This window comes from Salmo salar, chromosome ssa10 (genome assembly GCF_905237065.1).
Source record: "Salmo salar chromosome ssa10, Ssal_v3.1, whole genome shotgun sequence".
In the NCBI taxonomy this organism is placed as follows: Eukaryota; Metazoa; Chordata; class Actinopteri; order Salmoniformes; family Salmonidae; genus Salmo; species Salmo salar.
Window position 1 is genome coordinate 94,474,058 of NC_059451.1, and position 23,983 is coordinate 94,498,040.

The 23,983-nt window shown below is 45.0% G+C and overlaps 1 protein-coding gene across 1 annotated transcript; it reads left to right on the forward strand.

Annotated features, from left to right (window-relative positions):
- The first annotated feature begins 24 nt into the window (after positions 1 to 24).
- On the forward strand, positions 25 to 22,128 carry LOC106561246 (dnaJ homolog subfamily A member 2). The gene is made up of 9 exons (XM_014124984.2): positions 25 to 297; positions 1,135 to 1,194; positions 1,708 to 1,943; positions 2,034 to 2,114; positions 12,944 to 13,077; positions 13,169 to 13,365; positions 19,232 to 19,376; positions 20,340 to 20,467; positions 20,586 to 22,128. Exons 1-9 carry the CDS (start codon positions 220 to 222, stop codon positions 20,772 to 20,774), a joined length of 1,248 nt encoding a protein of 415 aa, XP_013980459.1. The 5' UTR covers positions 25 to 219; the 3' UTR covers positions 20,775 to 22,128.
- The last annotated feature ends 1,855 nt before the right edge of the window (positions 22,129 to 23,983 follow it).

The following is a 23,983-nucleotide window of genomic DNA, read 5'->3' on the forward strand; positions in this document are numbered from 1 at the left end:
ACTAGCATAGAGATAGGTTTATACAAATAAATATGAATATTTGTAGCTTCATGCCTCCATAATCTCTGCTGCTCTCTGTAGCCTATCAGCTGACTGTCAGCACTGACCCATATTGACGCATTGCTTATGACGTTCCCACCCGGCTTGTTTATCTTCTCTCGTTTCCTTTCCTCGGCAGAAGGTATTTCTGTCTGTAGTTGACTAACGTTAGCTAGCATTATGGCCAACGTTGTGGATACCAAGCTATACGACATCCTCGGAGTTTCACCCTCCGCCTCAGAAAACGACCTAAAGAAGGTAAGTGACTGGTGTTATGTAAAGAAATAATACACAATCAGCTCCTACAGGAAATTATATGACCACAAAACAGGGTTGATGTGGCCTTACCAACACTATTCAGATGCTAAGCTAATTTAGCTAGTTAAATTATCGCTAGTTAACGTTAGGTAGCTAATCATGCGAGCTAGCCAGTGCATATTCTTGGGCAAATATCTAATGAAAAGCAAGTCTTTCTCTGATTTCAAAAGCGCGATTTAAGGCAGCTAACTAGTTAGTTAACTACCTGTTGGGAATTTGGTTATATGTATTGTATACATGAGAAACTAGGCCTACCGTCCTTACGCATAGAAACGAAGCACAGGCAGCGGCCGATCGTTGCTAGGCAGTGCAGACTGCTGGGCGAAGTTAGTTGCAGTAGCTAGCTAACGTTAGCGTAAGATGCTGCGCTAGCTGGTGTGAGTAAAACAAAGCTGGCAGAGTAAAACCATATAGAGGTACTAGGTATGTTATTTGCTAGTTATAGCCAGCTAGTACATAATGAGCTCGGGATTTATCTAATTTGTCTGGTAATGTTAGCTAACTATATATATTATTGTTAGCTAATATGGTCTAAAGTTAGTTACTCTGTCGTCATGTTTTTGACAGACACTACAGATTGCTATTTTATTAGGGATTGTCATGAGGAGGATGATTATGTTAAGCATGCTAGCTAGGTAACGTTAGAATATTTTCTGATTCACCAAGTGTTTCTCTTGCCGCAGCAGCGTAAAGCTACGCAGTTAGAAAATATTGGCCCTACAACAACGCACTCCCAGACAGTGACTGATAATGTAGGTCTGTCTCTCTTGTGTTCAGGCATATCGCAAATTGGCCAAAGAGTTTCACCCAGATAAGAACCCAGATGCCGGGGACAAGGTAAGAGACATGCAGTTACACAGTCACAACATGACATAGCACACACAAAACGATTCACAGCAGCAACACATAACACTGATCAAGCCACATCATGACCACTAGTCATGGTAGTACCATCACATGGGCCTATCTGTATTGTGCAGTAACAGAGACTGGTATCAATCGCTTTTGGTATTACTCAAATGGCCTCCTCTCCAGAGCAAGAGTGCACCAGCTAGTCTGTTGAGGCACACTCTTTCCTGGTCTCCTTTGGTTCATCTGCAGCACTGCCCCAACCGGCATCTTCTTCTGCATCTCTATCAGCTGTCCTGTGTAACATCAGTGCAGATGAAGGAGAGGAAACCTAGACTATTGAGATGAGAGGATCTCTGAGACAACAACGTGATGATTGTTCATGTGGATTTAAAGTTAACAGTATCAAAAATGTCACCTGATGAAGTAGAATGTCTGTGGGAGGTAGTTATGATGGACAATGGCAGGTTCCTCCCTAATGACCCCCCCCATCTCTCCCAGTTTAAGGAGATAAGTTTTGCGTATGAGGTGCTGACCAATCCAGAAAAGAAGGAGCTATATGACCGCTATGGAGAGCAGGGGCTGCGGGAGGGAGGTGGTGGAGGGGCTGGCATGGATGACATCTTCTCCCACATCTTTGGAGGGGGGCTGTTTGGCTTCATGGGGGGGCAGGGACGCGGAGGGGGAGGACGCAACGGGGGGCGCAGGAGAGGCGAGGACATGGTGCACCCCCTCAAGTGAGTGACAGTTATTCTCCCTTCACATCTATGGTCCTCATCCAGACATATTATTTTAGTTATGCCTTACCCTGCTTACCTGTCTAACAGAGTTTCACTGGAAGACCTCTACAATGGTAAAACAACCAAACTACAACTCAGCAAGAATGTCCTGTGTGCTTCCTGCAATGGGTGAGTCTACACACACACTTTAAAATAATGTAATTCACATGGAGATCAATGTTGGTAGTTGCTGAGCTACTACACTTTTTGAAATACACTGAACAAAAATATAAATGCAACAATTTCAAATATTTTACTGAGTTAGAGTTCATATAAGGAAATCAGTCAATTGAAATGGATTCAATAGGACCTATCTATGGATTTTACATGTCTGGGAATACAGATAGAGTATGTGAGTGGAGCTGGAGCGTTGACCTTTTCGCCCGCACCAATTTTGCTCCAGTAGTGCTCACTTCACGAGGTCAGGGCATGGCTGGTTCACCATCCATTTGTAGTCTACTTGTGTTTTTATTTGAATGTTTTATTTAAAAAAAACGTTCATGTTTATTTAACCAGGTAGGCCAGTTGAGAACAAGTTCTCATTTACAACTGCGACCTGGCCAAGATAAAGCAAAGCAGTGCGACAAAAACAACACAGAGTTACCATAAACCAACGTACAGTCAATAACATAATAGAAAAATCAATGTACAGTGTGTGCAAATGTAGGGAGGTAGGCAATAAATAGGCCATAGAGGCAAAATAATTACAATTTAGCATTAACACTGGAGTGATAGATGTGCAGATGATGATGTGTTGGCTTTGGGGATGACCAGTGAAATATACCTGCTGGAGCACGTGCTACGGGTGGGGGTTGCTATGGTGACCAGTGAGCTGAGATGGGGTGGGGCTTTACCTAGCAAAGACTTATAGATGAGCTGGAGCCAGTGGGTTTGGCGACGAATATGTAGTGAGGGTCAGCCAACAAGTGCTGATATAGCCGTTTTCTTTAACTACTGTTATTGAGTTCGCTAAATATTTTCATAAAGAAACGGATAAAAACACACACTTGCAAAATTAAGGTGACTTACAAAGATGAGGACCAAGAGAGCGAGTGCGGTGATATAGTGTCCACAACTAAAGAACCATTGTGGAATCTGAAAAGACATGCATCGCTGCTGGCCTGCTCTCTAGGCTCCATCGCATGAGCCTGAAGTCAGACTGGCCAAACTCGTGTTTCTAAAAAGTTAATTCAAAGGCACTAATAAGGCATTTGTTGTTTAATTTGTATTTAATTCTATGTCACAGCCTATAGTTTATTCGGAAAGTATTCAGACCCCTTGACTTTATCCACTTTGTTATGTTACAGCCTTATTCTAAAATTGATTCTAGTTCCCCCCCACCCCCACAATCTACACACACTACCCCATAATGAAGCAAAAACTGGTTTTTAGAAATGTTGGCAAATATTAAAAATAAACGGAATTATCACATTTACATGAAGTATTCAACTCTTTACTCAGTACTTTGCTGAAGCACTTTGGCAATGATTACAGCCTCAAGCCTTCTTGGGTATGACGTTACAAGCTTGGCACACCTGTATTTGGGGAGTTTCTCCCATTCTTCTCTGCAGATCTTCTCAAGCTCTGTCAGGTTGGGTGGGGAGCATCGCTGGTCACCTTTTTTTCAGGTCTCGCCAGAGATGTCCGGCCTCTGGCTGGACCACTCAAGGACATTCAGACGCTTGTCCCGAAGCCACACCTGCGTTGTCTTGGCCGTGTCCTTAGGGTTGTTGTCCTGTTGGAAGGTGAACCTTCGCCCCAGTCTGAGTAGCCATTTGATTAGATGTTCAGGAGTCTTATGGCTTGGGGGTAGAAGCTGTTTAGAAGCCTCTTGGACCTAGACTTGGCGCTCCGGTACTGCTTGCCGTGCAATAGCAGAGAGAACAGTCTATGACTAGGGTGGCTGGAGTCCACGACAATGTTTAGGGCCTTCCTCTGACACCGCCTGGTATAGAGGTCCTGGATGGCAGGAAGCTTGGCCCCAGTGATGTACTGGGCCGTACGCACTACCCTTTGTAGTGCCTTTGCGGTCGGAGGCCGAGCAGTTGCCATAACAGGCAGTGATGCAACCAGTCAGGATGCTCTCGATGGTGCAGCTGTAGAACCTTTTAAGGATCTGAGGACCCATGCCAAAAAAAATGTGGTCTCCTGAGGGGAGGATAGGTTTTGTTGTGCCCCCCTCATGACTGTTTTGTGTGCTTGGACCATGTTAGTTTGTTGGTGATGTGGACACCAAGGAACTTGAAGCTCTCAGCTTGCTCCGCTACAGTCCCATCGATGAGAATAGGGGTGTGCTCGGTCCTCCTTTTCCTGTAGTCCACAATCATCACATTGAGTGAGAGGTTGTTGTCCTGGCACCATACTGCCAGGTCTCTGACCTCCTCCCTATAGGCTGTCTCGTTGTCATCGGCAAACTTAATGATGGTGTTGGAGTCGTGCTTGGCTGTGCAGTCATGAGTGAACAGGGAGTACAGGAAGGGACTGAGCACGCACCCCTGAGGGGCCCCTGTGTTGAGGATCAGCGTGGTGGATGTGTTGTTACCTACCCTTACCACCTGGGAGCGGCCTGTCAGGAAGTCCAGGATCCAGTTGCAGAGGGAGGTGTTTATTCCCAGGGTCCTTAGCTTAGTAATGAGCTTTGAGGGTACTATGGTTTTGAACGCTGAGCTATAGTCAATGAATAGCATTCTCAAGTAGGTGTTCCTTTTGTCCAGGTGGGAAAGGGCAGTGTGGAGTGCAATAGAGATTGTTTCATCTGTGGATCTGTTTGGGCGGTATGCAAATTGGAGTGTGTCTAGGGTTTCTGGGATAATGGTGTTGTGAGCCATGACCAGCCTTTCAAAGCACTTCATGGCTACAAATGTGAGTGCTATGGGTTGGTAGTCATTTAGGCAGGTTACCTTCATGTTCTTGGGCACAGGGACTATGGTGGTCTGCTTGTAACATGTTGGTATTACAGACTCAGTCAGGGATAGGTTGAAAATGTCAGTGAACACACTTTGCAGTTGGCCAGAGCATGCTCGCAGTACACGTCCTGGTAATCCGTCTGGCCCTGCAGCCTTGTATATGTTGACCTGTTTAAAGGTCTTACTCACATCAGAGAGCATGATCACACAGTCCTCCGGAACAGCTGGCGCTCTAATGCATGTTTCAGTGTTATTTGCCTCGAAGCGAGCATAGAAGTAGTTTAGCTCATCTGGTAGGCTCGTGTTACTTGGCAGCTCTCGGCTGTGCTTCCCTTTGTAGTCTGTAATGGTTTGCAAGCCCTGCCATATCCGACGAGCGTCATAGCCGGTGTAGTACGATCCGATCTTAGTCCTGTATTGAGGCTTTGCCTGTTTGATGGTTCGTTGGAGGGCATAGTGGGATTTCTTATTAGCTTCTGGGTTAGTGTCCCGCTCCTTGAAAGCGGCAGCTCTACCCTTTAGCTCAGTGCGGATGTTGCCTATAATCCATGGCTTCTGGTTGGGGCTTCTGGTTGGGTTATGTACGCACAGGACGACGTCATTGATGCACTTATTGATGAAGCCAATGACTGATGTGGTGTACTCCTCAATGCCATCGGAGGGATCCCGGAACATATTCCAGTCTGTGCTAGCAAAACAGTCATGTAGCTTAGCATCTGCTTCATCTGTACACAATTCATCACAATGTATTTCTTTGTAGGCTATAGCCTAAATAATTCATTTGTGTTCCTTCTTAGGCTACCTGTCTGGCTCCTGACCTATTTAGATTGTTTTAATATGACATGTAGCCTATTTGAAGTTCTGAGCACTTCTTACATTCACCTTTCCATTTTATTAAAATACTTTTAATTCGAATCATATGGTTTTGTTTCAATACTTAAAAAATAAATGAAAGGTCCAGGTAGTCACAAAAATAGATGGGTGTTGGATAAATTGTGATTTTAATGAAGGGATTGAATTTGGAGCTGCAATTTTTTTTCTTCTTTGAGCTCGGAGCGGTTTTTGTCAGTGGTTGGAAAGGACGTGGTGCGCTGTAGCAGTGAAGTGCTCCATGAGAGGGATTTCCATTTTCAATTCCGCTCACATACTCTGACAGATATGTATCTGTTGGTCAGATACCAAGTGGGTTGGTATGGGCGTGGATCAGAAAACCAGTCCGTATCTGGTGTGACCACCATTTGCCTCATGCAGCGCGACACATCCCCGTCGCATAGAGTTGATCAGGCTGTTGATTGTGGCCTGTGGAATGTTGTCCCACTCCTCTTCAATGGTTGTGTGGATTTGATGGATATTGTCGGGAACTGGACACGCTGTCATACACGTCGATCTAGAGCATCCCAAACATGCTCAGTGGGTGTGTATGCAGGCCATGGAAGAACTGGGACGTTTCCAGCTTCCAGAAATTGTGTGCAGATACTTGCGACATGGGGCTGTGCATTATCATGCTGAATCAAATCAAATCAAATCAAATTTATTTATATAGCCCTTCGTACATCAGCTGATATTCTCAAAGTGCTGTACAGAAACCCAGCCTAAAACCCCAAACAGCAAGCAAAGCATGTGAAAGAAGGTGGCTAGGAAAAACTCCCTAGGAAAAACTCCCTAGAAAGGCCAAAAACCTAGGAAGAAACCTAGAGAGGAACCAGGCTATGAGGGGTGGCCAGTCCTCTTCTGGCTGTGCAGGGTGGATATTCTAACAGAACATGGTCAAAATGTTAAAATGTTCATAAATGACCAGCATGGTCAAATAATAATCATCATAGTAGTTGTCGAGGGTGCAACAAGCACGTCCGGTGAACAGGTCAGGGTTCCATAGCCGCAGGCAGAACAGTTGAAACTGGAGCAGCAGCACGGCCAGGTGGACTGGGGACAGCAAGGAGTCATCATACCAGGTAGTCCTGAGGCATGGTCCTAGGGCTCAGGTCCTCCGAGAGAAAGACAGAAAGAGAGAATTAGAGAGAGCATATTTAAATACACACAGGACACCGGATAAGACAAGAGAAATACTCCAGATGTAACAGACTGACCCTAGCCCCCCGACACATAAACTACTGCAGCATAAATACTGGAGGCTGAGACAGGAGGGATCAGAAGACACTGTGGCCCCATCCGATGATACCCCCGGACAGGGCCAAACAGGCAGGATATAACCCCACCCACTTTGCCAAAGCACAGCCCCCACACCACTAGAGGGATGTCTCCAGCCACCAACTTACCGTCCTAAGACAAGGCCGAGTATAGCCCACAACGATCTCCGCCATGGCACAACCCAAGGGGGGGTCGCCAACCCAGACAGGAAGACCACGTCAGTGACTCAACCCACTCAAGTGACGCACCCCTCCCATGGACGGCATGGAAGAACACCAGTAGGCCAGTGACTCAGCCCCTGTAAAAGGGTTAGAGGCAGAGAATCCCAGTGGAAAGAGGGGAACCGGCAAGGCAGAGACAGCAAGGGCGGTTCGTTGCTCCAGCCTTTCCGTTCACCTTCACACTCCTGGGCCAGACTATACTTAATCATAGGACCTACTGAAGAGATAAGTCTTCAGTAAAGACTTAAAGGTTGAGACTGAGTCTGCGTCTCTCACATTGGTAGGCAGACCATTCCATAAGAATGGAGCTCTATAGGAGAAAGCCCTACCTCCAGCCGTTTGCGTAGAAATTCTAGGGACAATTAGGAGGCCTGCGTCTTGTGACCGTAGCGTACGTGTAGGTATGTACGGCAGGACCAAATCGGAAAGATGGGTAGGAGCAAGCCCATGTAATGCTTTGTAGGTTAGCAGTAAAACCTTGAAATCAGCCCTTGCCTTAACAGGAAGCCAGTGTAGGGAGGCTAGCACTGGAGTAATATGATCAAATTTTTTGGTTCTAGTCAGGATTCTAGCAGCCGTATTTAGCACTAACTGAAGTTTATTTAGTGCTTTATCCGGGTAGCCGGAAAGTAGAACATTGCAGTAGTCCAGCCTAGAAGTAACAAAAGCATGGATACATTTTTCTGCGTCATTTTTGGACAGAAAATTTCTGATTTTTGCAATGTTACGTAGATGGAAAAAAGCTGTCCTTGAAACAGTCTTGATATGTTCTTCAAAAGAGAGATCAGGGTCCAGAGTAACGCCGAGGTCCTTCACAGTTTTATTTGAGACGACTGTACAACCATCCAGATTAATTGTCAGATTCAACAGAAGATCTCTTTGTTTCTTGGGACCTAGAACAAGCATCTCTGTTTTGTCTGAGTTTAAAAGTAGAAAGTTTGCAGCCATCCACTTCTTTATGTCTGAAACACAGGCTTCTAGCGAGGGCAATTTTGGGGCTTCACCATGTTTCATTGAAATGTACAGCTGTGTGTCGTCCGCATAGCAGTGAAATTTAACATTATGTTTTCGAATGACATCCCCAAGAGGTAAAATGTGTAGTGAAAACAATAGTGGTCCTAAAACGGAACCTTGAGGAACACCGAAATTTACAATTGATTTGTCAGAGGACAAACCATTCACAGAGACAAACTGATATCTTTCCGACAGATAAGATCTAAACCAGGCCAGAACTTGTCCATGTAGACCAATTTGGGTTTCCAATCTCTCCAAAAGAATGTGGTGATCGATGGTATCAAAAGCGGCACTAAGATCTAGGAGCACGAGGACAGATGCAGAGCCTCGGTCTGACGTCATTAAAAGGTCATTTACCACCTTCACAAGTGCAGTCTCAGTGCTATGATGGGGTCTAAAACCAGACTGAAGCGTTTCGTATACATTGTTTGTCTTCAGGAAGGCAGTGAGTTGCTGTGCAACAGCTTTTTCTAAAATTTTTGAGAGGAATGGAAGATTCGATATAGGCCGATAGTTTTTTATAATTTCTGGATCAAGATTCGGCTTTTTCAAGAGAGGCTTTATTACTGCCACTTTTAGTGAGCTTGGTACACATCCGGTGGCTAGAGAGCCGTTTATTATGTTCAACATAGGAGGGCCAAGCACAGGAAGCAGCTCTTTCAGTAGTTTAGTTGGAATAGGGTCCAGTATGCAGCTTGAGGGTTTGGAGGCCATGATTATTTTCATCATTGCGTCAAGAGATATAGTACTAAAACACTTTAGTATCTCCCCTTGATCCTAGGTCCTGGCAGAGTTGTGCAGACTCAGGACAATGGAGCTTTGGAGGAATACCCAGATTTAAAGAGGAGTCTGTAATTTGCTTTCTAATGATCATGATCTTTTCCTCAAAGAAGTTCATAAATGTATTACTGCTGAAGTGAAAGCCATCCTCCATTTGCGAAGGCTGCTTTTTAGTTAGCTTTGCGACAGTATCAAAAAGAAATTTCGGATTGTTCTTATTTTCCTCAATTAAGTTGGAAAAATAGGATGATCGAGCAGCAGTAAGGGCTCTTCGATACTGCACGGTACTGTCTTTCCAAGCTAGTCGGAAGACTTCCAGTTTGGTGTGGCGCCATTTCCGTTCCAATTTTCTGGAAGCTTGCTTCAGAGCTCGTGTATTTTCTGTATACCAGGGAGCTAGTTTCTTATGACAGATGTTTTTAGGGGTGCAACTGCATCTAGGGTATTGCGCAAGGTTAAATTGAGTTCCTCGGTTAGGTGGTTAACTGATTTTTGTCCTCTGACGTCCTTGGGTAGGCAGAGGCAGTCTGGAAGGGCATCAAGGAATCTTTGGGTTGTCTGAGAATTTATAGCACGACTTTTAATGCTCCTTGGTTGGGGTCTGAGCAGATTATTTGTTGCAATTGCAAACGTAATAAAATGGTGGTCCGATAGTCCAGGATTATGAGGAAAAACATTTAGATCCACAACATTTATTCCATTTGACAAAACTATGTCCAGAGTATGACTGTGGCAGTGAGTAGGTCCAGAGACATGTTGGACAAAACCCACTGAGTCGATGATGGCTCTGAAAGCCTTTTGGAGTGGGTCTGTGGACTTTTCCATGTGAATGTTAAAGTCACCAAAAATTAGAATATTATCTGCTATGACTACAAGATCCGATAGGAATTCAGGGAACTCAGTGAGGAACACTGCATATGGCCCAGGAGGCCTATAAACAGTAGCTATAAAAAGTGAGTGAGTAGGCTGCATAGATTTCATGACTAGAAGCTCAAAAGACGAAAACGTCTTTGTTGTTTTTTCTTTTTTTTGTAAATTGAAATTTGCTATCGTAAATGTTAGCAACACCTCCGCCTTTGTCGGATGCACGGGGGGTATGGTCACTAATGTAACCAGGGGGTGAGGCCTCATTTAACACAGTAAATTCATCAGGCTTAAGCCATGTTTCAGTCAGGCCAATCACATCAAGATTATTATCAGTGATTAGTTCATTGACTATAACTGCCTTGGAAGTGAGGGATCTAACATTAAGTAACCCAATTTTGAGATGTGAGGTATCACAATCTCTTTCAATAATGGCAGGAATGGAGGAGGTCTTTATACTAGTGAGATTGCTAAAGCGAACACCACCATTTTTAATTTTGCCCAACCTAGATCGAGGCACAGACACGGTCTCAATGGGGATAGCTGAGCTGACTACACTGACTGTGCTAGTGGCAGACTCCACTAAGCTGGCAGGCTGGCTAACAGCCTGCTGCCTGGCCTGCACCCTATTTCATTGTGGAGCTAGAGGAGTTAGAGCCCTGTCTATGTTCGTAGATAAGATGAGAGCACCCCTCCAGCTAGGATGGAGTCCGTCACTCCTCAACAGGCCAGGCTTGGTCCTGTTTGTGGGTGAGTCCCAGAAAGAGGGCCAATTATCTACAAATTCTATCTTTTGGGAGGGGCAGAAAACAGTTTTCAAACAGCGATTGAGTTGTGAGACTCTGCTGTAGAGCTCATCACTCCCCCTAACTGGGAGGGGGCCAGAGACAATTAATCGATGCCGACACATCTTTCTAGCTGATTTACACGCTGAAGCTATGTTGCGCTTGGTGACCTCTGACTGTTTCATCCTAACATCGTTGGTGCCGACGTGGATAACAATATCTCTATACTCTCTACACTCGCCAGTTTTAGCTTTAGCCAGCACCGTCTTTAGATTAGCCTTAACGTCGGTAGCCCTGCCCCCTGGTAAACAGTGTATGATCGCTGGATGATTAGTTTTAAGTCTAATACTGCGGGTAATGGAGTCGCCAATGACTAGGGTTTTCAATTTGTCAGAGCTAATGGTGGGAGCCGTTGGCGTCTCAGACCCCACAACGGGAGGAGTAGAGACCAGAGAAGTCTCGGCCTCCGACTCCGACTCGCTTAATGGGGAGAACCGGTTGAAAGTTTCTGTCGGCTGAATAAGCGACACCGGTTGAGCATTCCTACAGCGTTTCCCTCCAGAAGCCATGAGAAAGATGTCCGGCTGCGGGGACCGTGCGAGGGGGTTTATACTATCTGTACTTACTGGTGGCACAGACGCTGTTTCATCCTTTCCTACACTGAAATTACCCTTGCCTAACGATCGCGTCTGAAGCTGGGCTTGCAGCACAGCTATCCTTGCCGTAAGGCGATCGTTCTCCTGTATATTATAAGTACAACGACTGCAATTAGAAGGCATCATATTAATGTTACTTAGCTTCGGCTGTTTGAAGTCCTGACGAACCATGACCAGATAAAACCTCCGGGGTGAAAAAGTTGAATGAAAAAAGTTGAGTGAGGGAAAAAGTAAAAATATACGGTAATGAAAAAGTAAAAAACCGTCAGGTATCAAAGTAAGATCGGCAACAAAAACGCACAGCAGCGTAAACAAGTCTGCATGAGGTGATGGTGATGGTGGCGGGTGAATGGCATGACAATGGGCCTTAGGATTTTGTCACGATATCTCTGTGCATTGAAAATGTCATCAATAAAAAAGGCAATTGTGTTTGTTGTCCGTAGCTTATGCTTGCCCATACCATAAACCCACCGTCACCATGAGGCACTCTGTTCACAACGCTGACATCAGCAAAACGCTCGCTCACATGACATCGTACATGCTGTGTGCCATTTGCATGGTACCAGTTGAAACCGGGCTTGATCTGTGAAGAGCACACTTCTCCAGTGGCCATCGAAGGTGAGCATTTACCCATAGATGTTGGTTACGACACCGAACTGCAATCAGGTCAAGACCCTGGTGAGGACGACGGGCATGCAGATGCGCTTACTTGAGACGGTTTCTGACAATTTGTGCAGAAATCCTTTGGTTGTTCAAACCCAGTTTCACCAGATGTCTGGTTGGCTGGTCTCAGACAATCCCGCAGGTGAAGAAGCCGGTTGTGGAAGTCCTGGGCTGGCGTGGTTGTGAGGCCGGTTGGACGTACTGTCAAATGATCTAAAACAACGTTGGCAGCTTATGGTAGATAATTTAATGTTCATGTATCTGGCAACAGCTCTGGTGGACATTCCTGCAGTAGCATGCCAATTGCAAGCTCCATCAACTTGAGACATCTGTGGCATTGTGTTGTGACAAAAATGCACATTTTTAGTGGCCTTTTATTGTCCCTAGCATGAGGTGCACCTGTGTAATGATCATGCTGTTTAATCAGCTTCTTGATATGCCACACCTGTCAGGTGGATGGATTATCTTGGAAATGGAGAAATGCTCGCTAACAAGGATGTAAACACATTTCTTCACAAAATTTGAGAGAAGTAAGCTTTTTGTGCATATGGAAAAGTTTTTAAACATGGGACCAACACGTTGCGTTTTTTATTTTTGTTCTGTATAAATATCCTTAGTGGACAGAGCTATGGATGCAGGACTTAACATTCATGAAATAAAAATGTATAGTTTTTACCATATTTTGAAGCTGTATACCGTTTGTTTGTTTACTTTGTTTGTAAAACAAGGTTATATTTTGGGTTGTGATGGGATACGACAATTGAACTAAGTTCATTTATAAGTTATATTATTTTAGAATCAATGGGTACAAGTCCAAAAATGAATGTAGGTGTGATTGATATATATATATATATATATATATATTATTTATTTATTAGTTTAATGGGATACTTGACTCTCCTCGCTCTGGTCCGACTCCAGTGCCGGGGGTAAGGCGGGGGCGGTGCAGAAGTGCGTGGCCTGCAGAGGGAGAGGCATGAGGATCATGATCAGACAGCTGGCTCCTGGCATGGTCCAACAGATGCAGTCAGTCTGCACAGACTGCAACGGAGAGGGTAGGACCACACACACGTGGTCTGCAATAATGAATACACTATAAAAAGTAACATTTTTGTTAGGAAACTAATCTGTTTGTGTTTTGTATAGGGGAGGTGATCAGTGAGAAGGACCGCTGTAAGAAGTGTGAGGGTCGTAAGGTGAACAAGGAGACCAAGCTGTTGGAGGTCCATGTTGATAAAGGCATGAGGCATGGCCAGAAAATAAGCTTCACTGGAGAGGCTGACCAAGCCCCAGGCACTGAGCCTGGAGACATCTTACTGGTCCTACAGGAGAAGGAGCATGAGGTAAAATGCACACACACTGTAGCAGAGAGTACTCAGACTTTAAACCTGTTATGGCTAGGGGGCAGTATTTTCACGGCTGGATAAAAACGTACCCGATTTAATCTGGTTACCACTCCTACCCAGTAACTAGAATATGCATATACTTATTACATATGGATAGAAAACACCCTAAAGTTTCTAAAACTGTTTGAATGGTGTCTGTGAGTATAACAGAACTCATATGGCAGGCCAAAATCTGAGAAGGTTTCATTCAGGAAGTGGCCTGTCTGACAAGGTGTCGTTCTTCTTGTCTCTGTTTATTGAAGAGTGAGGGTCTTAGCTGTCCCGTGACACTTCCTACGGCTGCCATAGGGTCTCAGAAGGCGGTAAAAAGCTGAATCGTTGCTTTGCAGGCTCTGGCTGAAACAAAGTAGCGCATTTGGGTAGTGGCTGGTTACAGTACTGTGAGACTCAGGCTCGTGCCCGCGTCGACCCGAAAGCTTTGTTTACTTTCCTCTGTTTAGCTAAATGGACATTCCCGGTCGGAATATTATCGCTTTTTACGAGAAAAATGGCATAAAAATTGATTTTAAACAGCGGTTGACATGCTTCGAAGTACGGTAATGGAATATTTAGATTTTTTTGTCACGAATTGCGCCATGCGCACGACCCTTATTTACCCTTTCAGATAGTGTCTGGAACGCATCGAACAAAAACGCCGCAATTTGGATATAACGATGGATTATTTTGGACCAAACCAACATTTGTTATTGAAGTAGCAGTCCTGGGAGTGCATTCTGACGAAGACAACAAAAGGTAATCAAACTTTTATAATAGTAAATCTGATTTTGGTGAAGGCTAAACCTGCCTGGTGTCTAAATAGCTAGCCCGTGATGCCTGGGCTATGTACTTAGAATATTGCAAAATGTGCTTTCACCAAAAAGCTATTTTAAAATCGGACATATCGAGTGCATAGAGGAGTTCTGTATCTATAATTCTTAAAATAATTGTTATGCTTTTTGTGAACGTTTATCGTGAGTAATTTAGTAAATTATTAGCAAATTCCTCCGGAAGTTTGCGGGGGCTATGCTAGTTCTGAACGTCACATGCTAATGTAAAAAGCTGTTTTTTGATACAAATATGAACTTGATTGAACAAAACATGCATGTATTGTATAACATAATGTCCTAGGGTTGTCATCTGATGAAGATCATCAAAGGTTAGTGCTGCATTTAGCTGTCTTCTGGGTTTTTGTGACATTATATGCTAGCTTGAAAAATGGGTGTCTGATTATTTCTGGCTTGGTACTCTGCTGACATAATCTAATGTTTTGCTTTCGCTGTAAAGCCTTTTTGAAATCGGACAGTGTGGTTAGATAAAGGAGAGTCTTGTCTTTAAAATGCTGTGAAATAGTCATATGTTTGAAAAATGGAAGTTTTTGTATTTTTGAGGAATTTGTAATTCGCGCCACGCCTATCATTGGATATTGGAGCAGGTGTTCCGCTAGCGGAACGTCTAGATGTAAGAGGTTAAATAAACTGCTCAGGAAACCACTCGGAGTGAAGTGTTCAGCAATTCTCAATCTAATTTTGTTGGTTGCAAACACATGTAGCAGATATTGCAGTTTCAGCTAAATGCTTGTTTCTAGTTCCAACAGTGCAGTAACAATACAAAACAATACACACATCCCCAAAATAAAGAAACATCAGTTCAAGAAATGTCATAGTCCCAAAAAATTATATATATATCTATATCTCAGCAAAAAATAAACATCCTCTCACTGTCAACTGTATTTATTTTCAGCAAACTTAACATGTGTAAATATTTGTATGAACATAACAAGATTCAACAACTGAGACATAAAACTGAACAAGATCCACAGATCTATGACTAACAGAAATGGAATAATGTGTCCCTGAACAAAGGGGGGGTCAAAATCAAAAGTAACAGTCAGTATCTGGTGTGGCCACCAGCTGCACCAGATTTGCCAGTTATTGCTGTGAGATGTTACCCCACTTCCACCAAGGCACCTGCAAGTTCCTGGACATTTCTGGGGGGGGAATGGCCCTAGCCCTCCCCCTCCGATCCAACAGGTCCCAGATGTGCTCAATGGGATTGAGATCCGGGCTCTTCGCTGGCCATGGCAGAACACTGACATTCCTGTCTTGCAGGAAGTCTTGCACAGAACGAACAGTATGGCTGGTGGCATTGTCATGCTGGAGGGTCATGTCGGGATGAGCCTGCAGGAAGGGTACCACATGAGGGAGGAGGTTGTCTTCCCTGTAATGCACAGTGTTGAGATTGCCTGCAATGACAACAAGCTCAGTCCGATGATGCTGTGACACACCACCCCAGACCATGACAGAGCGTCCACCTCGATCCCGCTCCAGAGTACATGCCTCGGGGGTAATGCTCATTCCTTTGATGATAAACGCGAATCTGACCATCACCCCTGGTGAGACAAAACCGCGACTTCGTCAGTGAAGAGCACTTTTGCCAGTCCTGTCTGGTCCAGTGACGGTGGGTTTGTGGCCATAGGCAAGCGTTGTTGCCGGTGATGTCTGGTGAGGACCTGCCTTACAACAGGCCTACAAGCCCTCAGTCGAGCTTCTCTCAGCCTATTGCGGACAGTCTGAGCACTGATGGAGGGATTGTGTGTTCCTTGTGTAACTAGGGCAGTTGTTGTTGCCATCCTGTCCCGCAGGTGTGATGTTCGTATGTACCCGATCCTGTGCAGGTGTTGTTACACGTGGTCTGCCACTGCGAGGACGATCAGCTGTCCGTCCTGTCGCCCTATAGCGCTGTCTTAGGCGTCTCACAGTACGGACATTGCAATTTATTGCCCTGGCTACATCAGCAGTTCTCATGCCTCCTTGCAGCATACCTAAGGCACGTTCACGCAGATGAGCAGGGACCCTGGGCAACTTTCTTTTGGTGTTTTTCAGAGTCTGTAGAAAGGCCTCTTTAGTATCCTAAGTTTTCATAACTGTGACCTTAATTGCCTACCGTCTATAAGCTGTTAGTGTCTTAACGACCGTTCCACAGCTGCATGTTCATTAATTGTTTATGGTTCATTGAACAAGTATGGGAAACAGTGTTTAAACCCTTTACAGTGAAAATCTGTGAAGTTATTTTGATTTTTACAAATGATCTTTGAAAGACAGGGTCCTGAAAAAGGGAAGTTTCTTTTTTTGGTGTGTGTGTATAGATACATACATGTACACATAATTCAAAAATCATGGGCGTTAATATAGAATTGGACCCCCCTTTGCTGCTATAACAGCCTCAACTCTTCTGGGAAGGCTTTCCACGATATGTTGGAAAGTTGCTGCGGAGACTTGGTTCCATTCAGCCACAAGTGCATTAGTGAGGTCGGGCACTGATGTTGGGCGATTAGTCCTGGCATTCTAATTCATCCCAAAGGAGTTTGATAGGGTTGAGGTCAGGGCTCTGCAGGCCAGTCAAGTTCTTCCACACCGATCTCGGCAAACCATTTCTGTATGGACAACGCTTTGTGCACGGGGGCATTGTCATGCTGAAACAGGAAAGGGCCTTCTCCAAACTGTTGCTACAAAGTTGTCATTGTATGTTGGAGCGTTAAGATTTCCCTTCACTGGAACTACGGGGCCTAGCCTGAAGAATGTAAAACAGGCCCAGACCATTATTCATCCTACAACAAACTTTACAGTTGGCACTATGCATTCGGGCAGGTAGCGTTCTCCTGGTATCCGCCAAACCCAGTTTTGCCAGATGGTGAAGCGTGATTCATCACTCCAGAGAACGCGTTTCCAATACTCCAATTGTGGCAAACTTTACACCACTCCAGCCGGAGCTTGTCAATGCGCATGGTGATCTGACTTGTTGGAAAGGTGGCATCCTATGACTGTGCCACGTTGAGTCACTGAGCTGATTTTAGACACTGATCAGTAAAGAGTGTGGCTGAAATAGCCGAATTTGAAGCGGTGTCCACATACCTTTGGCCGTGTGTGTATTTTATTTATTTATTTACATTACAGTATCAGTCACATTTGGACACACACACTTCTACATTGTTGAATTAATAGTGAAGACAAACTCTGAAATAACACATATGGAATCATGTAGTAACCCAAAAACTGTTAAACAAATCAAAATATATTTGCGATTGTTCAAAGTAGCCACCCTTTGCCTTGACAGCTTTGCACACTCTTGGCATTATCTCAACCACATATGCTGAGCACTTGTTGGCTGCTTTTCCTTCACTTTGCGGTCCATCTCATCCCAAACCATCTGTTGGGTTGAGGTCGAATAGCTCTTACACAGCCTGGAGTGTGTTGGGTCATTGTCCTGTTGAAAACAAATGATAGTCCCATTTAAGCGAAAACCAGATGGGATGGCATATCGCTGCAGAATGCTGTTGTAGCCATGCTGGTTAAGTGTGCCTTGAATTCTAAATAAATCCCTGACAGTGTCACCAGCAAAGCACCCCCACACCTCCTCCTCCATGCCTCATGGTGGGAACCACTCATGCAGAGATCATCCGTTCACCTACTCTGCATCTCACAAAGACATGGCGGTTGGCTCCAAAAATCTCTAATTTGGGCACATCAGACCAAAGGACAGATTTCCACCAATCTAATGTCCATTGCTTGTGTTTCTTGACCCAAGCAAGTCTCACACAGTCTCCTCTGAACAGTTGATGTCTGTTACTTAAACTCTGAAACATTTATTTGGGCTCCAATTTCTGAGGCTGGTAATTCTAATGAACTTATCCTCTGCAGCAGAGGTAACTGCTGTGATCCTCATGAGAGAGAGCCAGTTTCATCATAGCGCTTGATGGTTTTTGCGACTGCACTTGAAGAAACTTTCAAAGTTCTTAATTTTCCGTATTGACTGACCTTCATGTCTTAAATTAATGATGGACTGTTGTTTCTCTTTGCTTATTTGAACTGTTCTTGCCATAATATGGACTTGGTATTTTACCAAATAGGGCTATCTTCTGTATACCAACCCTACCTCGTCACGACACAACTGTCTCAAACGCATTAAGAAGGAAAGAAATTCCACATTAACTTTTAACAAGGCACACCTGATAATTGACATGCATTCCAGGTGACTAACTCTTGATGCTGGTTGAGAGAATGCCAAGAGTGTGCTAAGCTGTCATCAAGGCAAAAGATGGCTACTTTGAAGAATCTCAAATATAAAATATATTTTGATTTTGTTTAACAATTTTTGTGTTACCACAATGTTCCATATGTGTTATTTCATAGTTTGTGTTCACTATTATTCCACAATGTGGAAAAGTAAAAATAAAGAAAAACCTTTGAATGAGTAGGTGTGCCCAAACTTTTGACTTGTGTGTGTGTACAAAAATATAAATGCACCATGTAAAAGGTTGGTTTCATGAGCTGAAATAAAAGATCCCATAAATTGTCCATATGCACAAAATATTATTTCTCTCAAATGTGGTGCCAAAATGTGTTTACGTCCCTGTTAGTGAGCATTTCTCCTTAGTCTATCGACCTGACAGGTGTGGCACATCAAGAAGCTGATTAAACAGCATGGTCGTAACACCTGTGCACTTTGTGCTGGGAACAATACTCTAAAATGTGCAGTGTTATCACCCAACGCAATGTCACAGATGTCTCAAGTTGAGGGACTGTGCAATTGGCATGCTTACTGCCAGAGAATCAATGACTATGTACATAGGGCAGCAGTCTAAGGTGGAGGATAGAGTCTGGGTGGTAGCCGGCCAGTGACAAAATGTTTTAGCTTCCTCTCTGAAGGTGGCCCTCAATTCCCATCTCCTGAGTTTGAGACAATCCTGAAACGCTCTCGCCGACTTCAGCCAGAGAGGTTTGGTCAAAGTACTGATAAAATGTTAATTATTGATATTGTTCTGCAGGAGTTCCGTCGTGATGGCCATGACCTCCACATGACCCAGCGTATCGGCCTGGTGGAAGCTCTGTGTGGCTTTCAGTTGGCGGTCACACACCTTGATGGACGCCAGCTCGCCGTCAAATATCCCCCTGGCAAGGTCATAGACCCAGGTAAACACACACCAGTCCACAACTCACACACACCGCTTCAAGTTTAAAGGGGGCCTGAACTTCCTGATTTGGCCTAGTTTTTTGGCTTGGCCATTAAGAAATGCAGCAGCCATGACTGAAGTCAAACGAGAGTTGTTTTGGGGGGTGGTTTAATGTGGGTGTGTCTGTGTGTCTTCGGATGTGGCAAGCGTTTGTACAGCACACAGTATTCACTCACGCTTATAACTTGAACAGTCTAACCAGGTCTTGTGTCTTGAAGTCGCTTAGGCTTGCTAGTGCTAGCCAAGTTCTTTCGCCAATTAGCTTCAGCTGGCTGGTGTGTGACCGTGGCAAAGTTGGTTTGACATTGGGTAGCCTAACTCTGGGGCTAGTTAGTGACCGTCAATAAATAGCAAAATGGGACAATATTGTCATGTTGCACATCTTTTTAAATGCTTTCGGTATTTCTGCAATTTATATATGGTTTTGAGGTGTTTAAATAATTGAAATTGGGAGCTATTGACATTTTAAAATATTGTCGCATGTACACTGTAATTTACTTATGGTCCCTAACTTGCCCCATAGGGATGTCAAATACAAATTGACCATGGTCATTACAATCGGGTCGCATGCAGTTGCGGTCCGAATTCATGATTACTTGTCTGCTGCCAGCTGTGGGCAGGATTTAAATAAACCCAACCAAAGGAACACTTATGGTACCCTTCATTCCGTGACGTACCATTTTTTTTTGGAGAATGACTTTATGATCATACTTCTACTTTGTAGTACATTTTGACATGATAATTCTGACTCCTATCGATGCCAAATAGGATGTTTTCAAAACGAGAAGTTGCTTTTTAGGGGCAGTCGCTCTTTAACTTTATCTATTTTGCTTGCCCTGTATCGTGTGTGTGTGTGTGTGTGTGTGTGTGTGTGTGTGTGTGTGTGTGTGTGTGTGTGTGTGTGTGTGTGTGTGTGTGTCAGGTTGTATCCGGGTGGTGAAGGGAGAGGGTATGCCTCAGTACAGGAACCCATTTGAGAAGGGAGATCTGTTCATCAAGTTTGATGTCCAGTTCCCTGACAACAACTGGATCAGCCCTGAGAAACTCACCGTGAGTACCTCTGAGAACCAATTAGCCCTCCTAAGGTGTCTGGTGCATCACACATTGTCTTAACCTTTACTTTGTGTACGTAATTTACAGAATGTGTGTTTAACCTGTGTGTGTTTAGGAGTTGGAGGACCTGCTGCCTGCGCGTGCAGATGGACCAGTCATCTCGTCAGAGGCAGAGGAGGTTGACCTCCAGGACTGTGAGGTCAGAGGTCAGGGGTCAGCGGGGGCCAGGAGGGAGGCCTACAACGATAGCTCTGATGAGGAGGGGGGGCCGCATGGTCCAGGGGTACAGTGTGCCCACCAGTAGACTGAATACACACACACACCCCGTCAACCCTCTCTCTCCAGTCTATGTGCCCATCTGTTGTGAGGGAAGGGCACCTCCCTACTGCACCCTGCCCCAGGTCCCATCAGGACCCTCCATCCTCTTCATTCCACAATCAGAGTGTGTGGGTGTGGTCAGCAGGCTGTGCTGGATGTGTGGTGGCCATTTGACATCCTAGGATTTTAGGCTCTACAGCTGTCTTTGGAAACGTCATTTGCGAACCTTGTGTATAAAATGAAAATATTGTCTGGAAAAATACATTCATTTATCTTCTAAAAGGCTTCAGTGTCGTAGTCTAGTCTTAGTCACATCAGCGCATGCTGAAAAGACATTTAACACAGGCCTACCATAGCCCATGGCCTACACGGCAGCCTGCTGAGCCACACAGGAAGTGATTGCATCACTTTCTGTAAGCTCAAACTCCTCTCATCACTGAGTTACTTGGGGACTTCCTGGCTCAGATTTATCTCCACCAATCACATAGCTTGAGTCTTTAGGCTTATTTACCTTTCAGTCAGAAAAAAATGTTTCTCTTCTGTGTGAGGATTGTGTGCTTCTGCGCATCTGTGCGTGTGACCACAGAGCTTTTGTCTGAGTAGCATACTCTATTCCTCTTTCTAAACTCAGGCAAGGCTCTCTCTCTGTGTGTGTGTGTGTGTGTGAGCTGCTGGCGTCTCTACTCATAGCAGTATGTATTCTGTGTGTAGTGGCAGTGTGAGTGATGACCTCATGTTTATGCTCAATTAAAGATAAAAACATCTGAATTTGTTGAACTTCTCCCACCTTGACCATGTCACCTTTTTAACCCTCAACCCCAAACCCCTGTATTATATACAACTCTCCATGCCAGTAGAACTGTCACATGCCATCTCCAACTTCCATTCCCTTAGCTCTGTAAATACCAGCCACAACCCCATCCCCTGTGCACGGTTGCATCTCAGTACTCTTCAGCTGCCTCCTCCCTTCCTATCCAAATTCCTGTCCTTCATCTGCACTAATGGGACAAAACAGCAGGGTCATGTTAAGTTGGCACAAATTAGAAAATGTTTTGATCACAACCTAAAAAACACTTTCATTTCCAGTTTCAAAACATTTAGCTATAGTCTGGCTTATTTCCTTTCTCCTGTCCAGTTCTGTGAGATCAGTGCAGATGGAGATGATAGGAGGCTACTTTAGACTGTAGAGATGTAGTCATGTGACTGTAAATATGAAATAGGCCACTGGAGGAACACGCTACAGACCAACAGACAGGCTTTATTTAGTAAGTGATATTATTGTTGATGCTCATGTTTGTCAGGATGACAATTGAACTGTATAATAAACTCTGTCACCATCAGCTCTCTGCATCTGTTCATCCACTTACCAGCATGCTACAGTATTTAAGCCAATGACAGACAGTTTAATAAAAAAAAAAAGTATAGCTCTTTGAAGTCCACTGTATTTAATTAAAGAAAAGCTGAATCTTATGCATACACTAAAATAATTACTGAACTGCAGCCAGGCAAGTGAACGGGGTGGGTAGTAGTATAGCAATTTACAGATTGAGGGGGAACAGCCAGAGCAGGACTTACCGATCAGAATTCTAGTGACATAGATGTGTAGTAATGGCATCGCTATATGGGTAGTGATAGTATATTAGTGTTGGAGGCTAGCCTGAGTGAGTCAGCGGTGTCATCTCTCTGTGCTGTGGAGTTCCACTGGACCCAGCAGCTCCTTATAGCCTGCTGTATTCCTGGGAGGAGGGAGAATAAAGAATGGGTAAGAGGTGTAAATTGACACCAGTCTTGTTACCTGTATCTCTTACATATTACTTGTGTGTTAACTGTCTCGTTTAGACTGCATGACATAGGAGTGTTCCCTCTTCAGCTGCTCCAGTCTCTGATCTTCTTACCCTCCTGAGAGAGACACATACAGCCCAGAATCATACACCACCCTCCAATGCCTAACAAAAGGGTATATTATACGTGGAAGGTTATGCGTGTGGTTGTGTGTTACCTGGGGCAGGTTGTGCGTGTGGTTGTGTGGTTGTGTGTTACCTGGGGCAGGTTGTGCGTGAGGTTGTGTGCTTGTGTGTTACCTGGGGCAGGTTGTGCGTGTGGTTGTGTGTTACCTGGGGCAGGTTGTGCGTGAGGTTGTGTGGTTGTGTGTTACCTGGGGCAGGTTGTGCGTGAGGTTGTGTGCTTGTGTGTTACCTGGGGCAGGTTGTGCGTGTGGTTGTGTGTTACCTGGGGCAGGTTGTGCGTGAGGTTGTGTGGTTGTGTGTTACCTGGGGCAGGTTGTGCGTGAGGTTGTGTGGTTGTGTGTTACCTGGGGCAGGTTGTGCGTGTGGTTGTGTGCTTGTGTGTTACCTGGGGGAGGTTGTGCGTGTGGTTGTGTGTTACCTGGGGGAGGTTGTGCGTGTGGTTGTGTGCTTGTGTGTTACCTGGGGCAGGTTGTGCGTGTGGTTGTGTGTTACCTGGGGCAGGTTGTGCGTGTGGTTGTGTGTTACCTGGGGCAGGTTGTGCGTGTGGTTGTGTGTTACCTGGGGCAGGTTGTGCGTGTGGTTGTGTGCTTGTGTGTTACCTGGGGGAGGTTGTGCGTGTGGTTGTGTGCTTGTGTGTTACCTGGGGCAGGTTGTGCGTGTGGTTGTGTGCTTGTGTGTTACCTGGGGCAGGTTGTGCGTGTGGTTGTGTGTTACCTGGGGCAGGTTGTGCGTGTGCTTGTGTGTTACCTGGGGCAGGTTGTGCGTGTGGTTGTGTGTTACCTGGGGCAGGTTGTGCGTGTGGTTGTGTGTTACCTGGGGCAGGTTGTGCGTGTGGTTGTGTGTTACCTGGGGCAGGTTGTGCGTGTGGTTGTGTGTTACCTGGGGCAGGTTGTGCGTGTGGTTGTGTGTTACCTGGGGCAGGTTGTGCGTGTGGTTGTGTGTTACCTGGGGCAGGTTGTGCGTGTGGTTGTGTGTTACCTGGGGCAGGTTGTGCGTGAGGTGTCTATCAGTCTCAGGCCCATTAGGTCCTCATGGGAATTCCTGTTCTGGATTATTGACAGCCACTTCTGGAGCTGACACAGAAAGTATCTCTTTATAACTAAGCTGCTCTTTTTCCCCCCCCCCCCCTTGTTGTGCCTCTCTTCCTAAAAAACACAGAGTATGTCTCTCCCTCTTTCTCTCTCCCACCCTCAGTAGTTGTCTCTCACCCCCCTCTGTCTCACTCTCA

Excerpts from the sequence above, each read along its gene's own strand:
- LOC106561246 (XM_014124984.2), top strand. The coding sequence starts at position 220 with ATGGCCAACGTTGTGGATACCAAGCTATACGACATCCTCGGAGTTTCA. Across the intron at positions 13,078-13,168 it reads CACAGACTGCAACGGAGAGG|GGGAGGTGATCAGTGAGAAG; the intron begins GTAGGACCACAC and ends TGTTTTGTATAG. Across the intron at positions 20,468-20,585 it reads TCAGCCCTGAGAAACTCACC|GAGTTGGAGGACCTGCTGCC; the intron begins GTGAGTACCTCT and ends GTGTGTGTTTAG.